This window comes from Hipposideros armiger, unplaced genomic scaffold, assembly GCF_001890085.2.
Source record: "Hipposideros armiger isolate ML-2016 unplaced genomic scaffold, ASM189008v1 scaffold_839, whole genome shotgun sequence".
Lineage (NCBI taxonomy): Eukaryota > Metazoa > Chordata > Mammalia > Chiroptera > Hipposideridae > Hipposideros > Hipposideros armiger.
Window position 1 is genome coordinate 226,713 of NW_017732189.1, and position 10,808 is coordinate 237,520.

The 10,808-nt window shown below is 36.9% G+C and overlaps 1 protein-coding gene across 1 annotated transcript in view; it reads left to right on the forward strand.

Moving 5' to 3' along the window:
* Positions 1 to 10,808, forward strand: part of FAM184A (family with sequence similarity 184 member A) — a 133,041-nt gene that overhangs the window by 100,742 nt on the left and 21,491 nt on the right. The window contains exons 9-10 of the mRNA XM_019629330.1: positions 6,952 to 7,164; positions 10,199 to 10,352. Coding sequence (XP_019484875.1) covers positions 6,952 to 7,164; positions 10,199 to 10,352 — 367 coding nt within the window. The remainder of the gene's footprint in view (positions 1 to 6,951; positions 7,165 to 10,198; positions 10,353 to 10,808) is intronic.

Here is a 10,808-nt window from a genome sequence, read left to right on the forward strand (position 1 = left end):
CTTGTCAGAGTGTTGCTCAGCAGTGTGATCATCTATCCACCCCCTCCTCACATTGTCTTTACCCAGCCTTCTTTTCAAGAAGCTTCCACTCTATACCATCTTGTTCTAAAAAACGTGATTTTTGATACTTCTGTTCTTTATAAAAGCTTTCTAATTTTTTTCAACTAAGAATGAGAGACTAATTGGGAACGTATTCTAGAAATACCTTAAGGACATTAAGCAGGTATTATTGTGGTTCTTAATAAATTCAGTTTATAGGTCTTTAGAAAATACCAAAAAATTATGAACAATTCAGAATTTTTTCAGAATGGTCATTATTTAACAAGCTTAAATTTACTTTTTTTAGCTAGACTTTTCAAAAATAGCAAATTAGTGGTTAAAAAGAAAAAAACTATTGGAAGAATTAAAATATTCAGGAACCTTCAAACATTTTACATGAGCATTTATATAAGTTGTTACATAGTAATAAATTATCCTTATTGTCCTCTACTAAACCTGTGTTAGCAATTTTTAACGTTGCTTTATATATTTGAAATAATTGAATTGAATATTAATATCATCGCTTAGACTTTCTAATAATTTTTTACTTTTCATGTCAAAATTGATAAATGTTATAGCCCAACACAATTCTATACTTATAATTTATTGAAAAACAAAATTATGTTTACGTATCCTATGTTTTCAAATTATTTTTTTCTTATAAATTTTCTTGTTTACAAAAATGAACGAACCCACTCACACAAAATCATTTTTGATTTGCCTAAACAAATCATTTTTGAAAAATTGTGATGTACATACAGCCTTCTTCAAAAAAGTACACAGAAGCACAAGATAAACACTTTACTGATATTGATAAATTGATAAAAGCTACAATAGAGAAGGCCATAGATAATATTACTAGAGGAAAATAATGTTTTATTTTATTTTCCTCCTTGATCTCATAAAATGAACTGAGAGCAGAGAACAAATAAAAGGCCAGGGCCTCGGGCGGGCCGAGTGGCGCATTGGTTAAGAGCTGGGCTGAGATGCCAGCTCTGAGCAGCAGGGCCCTGGTTCAGATCCCACATGAGGGCCAATGACACTGCCCTCTCCAGCTAAGATGGTGAACAATAGCTCGACCTGGAGCTGGGCTGCTGTGAGTCGCTGGCAACGGCATAGGCTGCAGCCCCTGCTGCAGTGGGCTGTCATAAACTACCGTGTGTAGCCGGCAGCCAGCGTGAGCGGCCAGCAGCTGGTGTGAGCTGCCAAGAGCCACCATGAGCAGCCGTCCAGAGGCCAGCGACCGATTTGCCTCACCCGGGAAGAGCGCAATGATAATACCAACATGGGCCAGTGAAGCAACGTCCTCCACAACTAGATTGAAGAACAAAACGACAGCAACTTGTCTGTTCTTCTTTCCCCAATTCCCCAGCGCTGTTCCCTCCCCAATTCCCCAATTAAAAAACAACAAAAAAAAAATCTTAGAAAACGAAAAAAAAGAAGGCCAGGGCCTCAAAGACTTCTAAACATTGCTTTAAGATTATAATAAAAGCAGCCAAAATTTTTAATTGTATGAACTCCAGGGTAGTGGTTCTCAACTGTGACTGTGCATGAAAGTCATCTGTGAAACTTAAAAGAAATGTGTGCAGCCTTCCAATAGACTCATATGTCCACATATTCGGACCGTTTGGGTTTTGTTTTGGGGGTTGTGTGTGTGTGTGTGTGTGCGCGCGTGTGCGTATGCGTTGCTTGCGCTTACGCAGTATTTGTAGCAAAACTAGGTGAGACAATCTAAATTTTCATCTGGAAGGATTAAAGTAATTTATAGTGTATTATATTTTGGCATTATTTCTGTTAAAATGCATTTGGCTATAAGCAGAACACCCAGTTAACAGTGGGCTAAGTTGTCAGCATATTTAACTAAGAACTCAGGTTTTTTGTGAACTTCTGCTTCGCCATGCTCAGTGTGTTAACTTTTTGACCATCAGTTTGTCATGTCAGAGTTGCAACATGGCTGCTCCAGCTCCAGCTATCACATTCTTGAACAACTGTGTTAATGCAAGAGGCGCTCCTTAAGTATTTTCTGCTTTTATCAGGAAATAAAATCTTTACCCCAAAATTCCCCACATACTTTCTTTTAGCTCATTAATGAAAGCAGGTGACATGTCCTTAGAATTAGATTTCTGTAACTTACTTACTTCAGGCATAACTATCGCTCAGTGCTGGGGGAGGGGCTTATCTTCTTTAAGGTAGAGATTTCCATTCAGTCCCTGAACAAACTCAAGTGTTCAGCTAACTGGGGAGAAAAGAAAGGAAGATACTGACTGTCCAGGAGGCAAGGAACAGTACCTGTAGTAGGAAGTCTATGTAGTCATTGAAAAGAATGGGGTATACCTAATTATCATGGATATGTGTACCCCATAAATACCACTATGAAGGGAGAAATAAACCTTTAACAACACAAACTCCTTGGCCGCCTCAATGGAAAAATCATTAACCATCACTGACTAAATCCATGAGTATACTCATCCTGGAGGAAGCTGCATAGAATTGGGTATGTGAAAAGCCATTCCATCACATATCAACACATGCAGGTCAGGACCTCTTATGGTTTGATATTTGAAGAGGTATTTAACCCTCTGTGGCATACACATGGGATGTCTGTCCCAGTCAGCAGCCTGTGGGTCTGTTTCAGTTACTGAATGTTAAGCACCTGTTTCTTGAGGTGTCTCCTGGGGCCCCCAAGTAACTTGTGTATGTAAGACATAGCCAATATTTTGTCAGATCGTGACAGGTGGGGGACGAATTTTCACCAAATGTAGAGAGTACATCAGTCACAATGATGTAGTAAAAAAGCAAAAGAAAACAAACAGGCAGCTATATAATGAGTGAGAAGTCATGAGTGTCTGGGGAGATACCAGAGTGTTAACGTTGATCACCCTCAGGGACTGGGATTTGGAGAGGAAAGGGAATGGAGACTTTCCCTTTTATTTTATAAGTCCTATATTTTAAAATATTTTTCATAAGGAACACTTATTACCTTGGTAATTTGGAACAAAAGTATGTTAGGTGGCCTGGGCCCAACTCCAGGCCTATTAAATCAGAATATGAAGGGGTCAGGTCTGGGCAAGTATATTTATTAAAATCCACAGAGATGATTCTGATACACAGCCACATTTGAGAACCACAGTTACATTTTCTATCTCAAGAAATGTTTCGTTTTGAGGACAAATTGTTTGTATACTTTTTGTAACAAAGCTGATATTTTGGGGGAGGAAAAAAAACAAACAGTGCATGAAAATCCAAAAGTGGTAGGTTGGATGTACATAATTAATGGCACGTTGCATGTTGGCATCCTGTCATATCCAGTACCTCACATTTGATGTTTCAGTTGCTATTTTGAGGGAGTTATTCAAGCACCATTGCTGAGACATAGAATCCTGTGAAGCTTCTCTGTAGGAAATAGATAAAGCTTTCCTTTATTCAGAATATGTATCTATAGTTTTTAAATTTTGTCTTTTTGAAATTTTTACACTTTATTTTCCAAAAAACAAGTATTTTAAGTGGTAAAAGTCAGAAGGTAGCACTTACTATTCATGCAGTTTGACCTTTAAAATTGTTTGCAAATTATCTGGTACCTGTTGATCAGTACAACATATTATATAATTCATGTTTAAACTGCTGTGGTAAGAATTTTTAAAATGAGGATTAAAATTTTTTTTCTGAAGGAAGGATTCTTTTTGGTTTATTTAAAAATCAACAAAATATTTTGCATTAAAATTATAACATGTAGAAATTAATACCATATACTACATAATTTGAATATGTAATTTGAAGCAGCTACTGTTTCTCATTCATTTATTTAACAGATGTCTTTGTATAATTCTGTTATAAACATATTGATCAGAGTTGTCCAAATTAATGTAAAATCTCTTTGTTCTCTTTTATTTTGAATTAATGAAGTTTTATGTTAACATATTTTCATAAAGTGTACTACACTCAGCTGTTAAACATTAGTTCATTTTACATTGCTTTGCTCATTATTTGTCTTTTAAAGTGCCATGTAATTTTCATGCTGAATAAAGGCTGTCAATTTAATGCAATTGTACAAATTTACTTATAAAAAGAGCAAAATGTTTTGATGCTGCATTGCATGATGAAGGCTTTCTGCATATAATTCATGTTACTGTCTTGAGCATGAATCCAAAGATTTTAGATAGCTTTAATATTATTTTGGTGTGCTTTCAAAGTTTATATAAAATGTCTTAAGTATATTTAAATACTAAATTGCATGATAATGTCTTTTTGCACATACTTTACATTTTCTTGAGTATAGATACAAACATTAATCATATATCCTAAAATGAAAAAATGTTGCATTGGAGTTTTTTCAAGGTAAAGTATATTATAATGTAAAATATATTTTATTTAAGCTAGAGAGGTTTGAAAGTGTGCTAGACTTTAAATGTATAACTATTACATTACTGTGGTACTAAATGCATTTTAAATGTTATATTTCTTCATAAATTTCATCCTTAAATATTTTAAATGTGAGTCAAATTGTAGTCAAATTAACATAGGAGCTCTCTTTTTAATGTGGTGAACTTTTGAAGTAGATATTGCAGAAAATAAGATACACTGCTATGAGCTGATTAGCTTCCCACTAACCAAAGTGCACAATTAATTGGAGGACAGGCTCCAGGGCCATTGTCCACCCATATGGCGCCTGTGTGCAAATCCCATGCCCATTCCTTTTGGGTGCACACAGATGCATACCAGGGCACACGGCTTGGGAAGCAGTTGGTTGGCTGGGTGGATTTGAGTCCTCACTTGGCCAAGGGCCAAGTAATAGCTTTGACTGTCAATCATTTTTGACATGTAATAGAGCATATATATATAGGAATGTGAGGAAATGACTAACAAGTTGTCACCAGAGACAAGGCAGTTAGTCACATGGGTCCCTATGCTAGGCCTGAGACTAGAGCTGAACTGGGGAAGAGAGTGGGTAGGCTGCTTCTCTACTTGAGAACCAGCTGGCTGGGAAGAAAATGACTCTACTAGCTACATACCAGTGTTCACAAGCACACATTTTGGTTCCTTTTGTGATTTATTTTTTCTTTCTGGGTTGTCCTTAATATTCATTTCATCCTAATTTTCTTTGCATAAAATGGTGAGAAGTCACGTGGTATAATTTGCCTTGGTCTTCCTAAGTGACAAGTATGGCCTTAGCTGTTGCTGTGACATTCCCCTGCCATTTTCACACTTGCAGGGTTTATTCCAGTTGTAAAGTATGGTGCCACTGCCATTTAGAGGGGTAGGCACTGCCTGGAGTGAGTGCTGCGGCTCCTGGGCTCCTATTTCACAGGGAAATAACTTAGGTCTGTGTAGAAATCAGTAAGTAGAATTCAGATAAATTTCACTAGGTAGAGCCACTTCTTTGGAAACACATTAAGACAGATTGCACGTCTGTGTCAGCTCTATCATTTCTCACCAGGGCTTGACTGGCTCTGTAAAGGCATGTGTGACCTTTACAACTCATCCTGATTTAGAACTTTGTCCCAAACCCTTCCCGACAGCTAGTTATCGAGCCTAAGCTCACTAGCCTGTGACTGCTTCCTGCCACTTGCCTCTGACCTTTTCCTGTCTTCCGTTCCTCCTTTCTTTTTTTCTTTATTATTTTGCATCTCTGGTGACTCTTCACCCTTTCTCGTTCTTTCCCAGTACCTTCCTTTGTGATACATGTGAGGCAGTCTGTATCTGCCCTTCATCACTCCAATGAAAGTCTTTTCCCATTTACAAAACTCCCTGTAAAGTTTCCTCTTTCCATTGGATTTATTGGCCATAGAAACAGTTGTGCTTGTATATGAACACATACAGCCTTAAATTACTTAATGGAATTCATTTGACAACTTTTTATCTTGTTTCCCTAAGTTTCCCCTTAGATTCAGACTTCTGTTAAGAATATGGTTATCGAGTTTCAAGTTACAGTTTCCTGTATATGAAAAGAGAAGTAGATTAAACTAAATTGTCTCATCAAGCACACATGTGAACATATGGATGTATACTCATACATATATTTACATGTGTTTTGTGCTTTTATTCTTTAAAAGAACTTAAGTATCTTAAAACAGAAGCAATGCAGACATACTAAGGGCGATGTTGCATTTTCAAAAGGAGTGACAAATTAGTTTTCCATAGTGAAATAAAAGCACCTGCCATTATTTTAAGACTATAACTAGAGAATTGTGATTTTTAAACAGCTTGAAGGTTTGCAAGTCTTTGATTGCAAGTCTTGGAATTAAATCAAAATTTTTTTAAAAAATCTTTTTTTCACACAAGGATTCTAAATTATGAACTGATAACTCTTTTATGAAGATTAGCTATTTAATCCTCAAATAATCTTTTTTTTTTTATCGAGTGCTTCCTACATGACAGGAGCTGTTCTAAGTGAATTCTGTGTAACACACTTCATTCTCACTCAAGCCAGGTGAGGTGTTGATACTAGCAGGTGGCAGAGCTAGTATTTTAATCTGGAGGCCACCACAGCCTTAACTACTCAACTTTAACTGCCTCACAAATAAGCGGTTTAATTTTTCACACTATCTCGTTGAAGTGACTATAACCTACTAAATATGTTAGTTGACTTCTGTTTTTATTTCATATTACAGATACTTATTGCAATACAACATAAGTATTCATTGTATTTCTAAATGTGGGCTGCAGTGTTCTTTAGAGTCTGCAAACAAAACCACTTAAACAGTCTATTTCTAGGCTAACAACTGAAAACAGAATTAAAAGTGATACCTAAAGGTTTAGATATCTATGATATATTGTAAACATTTTCAGTGGATACTTTCATAAGACAGTTGTTTTACTATAGTTAATATCTTTGGAACGCTTTTTCCCTTAGACTGGCACTCTGTGAAATATGCCTTGTGTTTATTCTCCATTATGTATCATTCTGTGGCACAGATTTCCTTGCTGAAGCAGAACCTGGAGATGCAGCTTTCCCAGTCTCAGACTTCTTTGCAGCAGCTGCAAGCCCAGTTCACACAAGAACGACAACGACTTACACAAGAGCTTGAAGAATTAGAGGAACAACATCAACAGAGACATAAATCTTTAAAAGAAGCACATGTCCTTGCATTTCAAACTATGGAAGAAGAAAAGGAAAAGGAACAAAGAGTAAGTTTAATGTGACGTTTATTCAAATGTAACCCAACAGCCTAATAATAATTAGTCTTCAAATTCTTTAGAATTCATTTTTTGGCTCCAAAAAATTATGCATGGCTTTATTTTAATGTGTTTTCTAGGATATTACTTTGTGGTCACAGTGTTTAAACATATACACTAGTACACACCATAGGAGACAAGTTAGACTAGGGCCAACATTTTATTTTATTTTATTTATGGTAGGAATGCACTTTTTTAGTTTTTCTTGTCTGAGAAGCTCTTTATCTGTCCTTCAATTTTATTTTAGTTTTTTTTAATTTTTATTTTTTATTTTTTTTTAAGATTTTATTGGGGGAATTGGGGGAGGGGAACAGTGTTGGGGATTTGAGGAAGGGGAACAGCCAAGTTGTTGTCCTTCAATCTTAGTTGTGGAGGGTGCAGCTAACTCAGCTCCAAGTCCAGTCGCCATCTGGCCGCCTGTCAGCAGTTCGTAGCGACTCAGCTCAAGGTGCCGTGTTCAATCTTAGCTGAGGGTGAGCGTAGCCCACCGTCCCATGTGGAAATCAAACCAGCAATCTTGTAGTTAGGAGTACATGCTCTCACCAGCTGAGCCATCCTGCCACCTGTTGACAGCTCAGTGGCAGCTCAGCTTGGGCACAGCTCACTGGCCCATGTGGTAATTGAACTGGCGACCCTGTTGCTCAGAGCTCACGCTCTTAACCAACTGAGCCACTCAGCCAGCCCTAGGGCCAACATTTTAAATCTTTCCCATCATAATGCCAAGTTCATCATGAGACTAATATGTCATCTGGTTTACATGTAGTTAATAGTGATTAAATAAATTTAGCGTGGTCTTACTGAGCTGTAACCACTATAGTCACTTAATACTGCCTTGAACTTATAATACTGTCTTTCATCATATTTTTAATTATTCTTTTCAGGCTCGACCTATAAAAGATACATGGATCCAAAGAATTTGCATATTTTTTAACCCAGATTATTTTTTCTCACACTTTTTTTCTTATGTATAACATTTACAATCAAAGGAAGTCGGGGACATTTTTAAATAGTGCAGTCCCCCACATAGAGCACCAAAGGCTATATGAAAAGTAGTGATACAAGCAAATCACTCAGAAGAGATCATAGATACATTGGATTAATCATATTATATGTCAGAATCTCCCCAGATCCATTACTCAGTTCTATGTTAAAATGTTAGTTTGCCATAGTCTTAGTGTGATGAATTTTGGTATAGTTCATTTCTTTACACTGTATTTTTCAATTTCTCCTAAGGTAATTAAGATAAAGATTGATAGAAAAATATAGTTTTACTAACAATAATTTTCAACATATGTAGTCATTACAGATATAGGTTGTCTCTTAATTCTTTATTTGGGTGCAGGCACTGTTTTAAGAAGTGGCATGTTATAAAGAAATTAAAACAAGAAAGTCCTATCCTTTTAAAAACAGTTAACTTGCCTATACATAAGTTGAAGTCTATTGATTGGTCAGGGAACCCCTTTGGTTAAAAGTTATGCTTGATTGGGCCGGCCGAGTGGCACGATGGTTAAGAACTGGCTTGGGACGCCAGAGGGCCCCGGTTCGGATGCCACATATGAGGGCCAGTGACACTGCCCTCTACAGCTAAGATGCTGAACAACAGCTCAACCTGGAACTGGGCTGCTGTGAGTCGCCGGCTGCAGCCCCTGTGGCAGTGGGTTGCCATGGGCTACCGTGTGTAGCCAGCAGCCAGCGTGAGCAGCCAGCAGCTGCAGTGAGCAGCCATCCAGAAGCCGGCAACTGATCTGCCTCGCCCAGGAAGAGCGCAATGATGGTGCCAACTTGGGCCAGTGAAGCAACGTCCTCCACAACTAGACTGAAGAACAAAACGACAGCAACTTGACTGTTCCATTCCCCAGCGCTGTTCCCATCTCCCCAATTCCCCAATAAAAATCTTTAAAAAAAACAAAAGTTAGGCCTCATTGCATTGCTAAATCATGTATTCATTGGCTACCATTTGTGAATTATAAAAACGTATAAGCTCTCATATCACATTTAGTCTTTTGAAAACTTGAATCATTTTTTAAAAGAAATCAGAATCTGCAATTTTATTGTGTGTAGCCAATTTATTAGGTAGCCAAGCTACCTAAGTAATGTTGTCTAAACTAAAAATCCTTTTACCTATATTCAAAGAAATTATGCTTTATTTTTCAGAAATAAAACACTTTTAAAACAGTGAACATAAGTAACCAAATACTAATTTTTAAAAACAGCATTTTAGAGTGATTAAAGAAATGCATCCCTAGTTACAATATGGCACCTTTCTCAGAAACCTTTCATGTTATAGATTACAATAAGAAAACCCTTCCTGGCACAATTCAGTCTCCAAACCTGAAGTACCTGGAGCTCTATTTTTTCCCTCCTGTGGCCCTATTTCTTCTTAGTCTTAGCCACATGCAGTGTGGCCTCTGACTAGCTTCTGACTAGGCTTTCCAAACTAATCCCGCGAAAGGCTTTAGCTTACTTTTGCAGCTACCACCTCTCAGAGCATTTGCTTCTGTTCATAAAGCAGGAGCTAAGAATGATTGTAGAAATATCTGCAAAAGATAAGGGTGGAGATGTGAAAGCCCTCACCTCATTTTTCCTAATCAGGAGGAGACCTTTTCATGTTAGTGCCTTCCTCCTCTCTTTCCTAAGTCTTTGTTTGTACACACAGAGGAATTATTCATTAATTTTAGGTGGTTTACACCCCTTGGCAGCTTTAGAAAATGACTATTTGAAAACTGCCTTAGGTCAAGGGTCCATATCCCATTTGAAACACAATACATTGAGTCAAACTGGTTTCACGATGATTAGTTTAGTGTTCTGAAGTGACCCTACTAATTTATTTTCTAATGGTGATTATCTTATATCTAATTTTCTTGTAAATGAATTTAAAATCCCATGTTTTCTTAAATAATAACAGTTTTAGTAATTATTTTCTATTTTGTTTGTATTTTCCTTCCTGTACTTTAACATAATAATCTGAATGTTTCTCCTTTTCTAGGCTCTTGAAAACCATTTACAACAAAAGCATTCTGCAGAGCTTCAGTCATTAAAAGATGCACACAGAGAGTCATTGGAGGGCTTCCGGATAGAAATGGAACAGGAACTTCAGACTCTTCGGTTTGAATTAGAAGATGAAGGAAAGGCTATGCTTGGTATTTTGTGTGGATTGTAATCTTATCATATTTATTCATACATTCTTCTACTTTAAAATTTAACATCAAATCACTACATTTTATTTTTAATTTTTAAAACAATATCTAAGTATTCTGCATATTGTATTTGAAGCTACCATATGAAGAGGCGAGTATGGTGGAATAGATCGGATAGAATGCAAACAGTAAAAAAGTGAGGTTCCCCTCAACTTTGTCCGTACTCCAGCTCTGTAAGCAACACTCACTGGTGCTTCCATCTGTCATTAACGGACTGAACAGAATGAGGCCATTTAGGCTTCACACTATCCAGTGACTGAAAGGGGGAGATAGGAATGGAGCCACAAGCCCTTAGACTAAATAGTCATATTGGCTTTTTCCACTTAAGGAGTTTGTTTTAATGAAAAAAGTCATGTTTAGGTCCGATTTTTTGTTTAGGTACTTTTCACATTTTTTTTT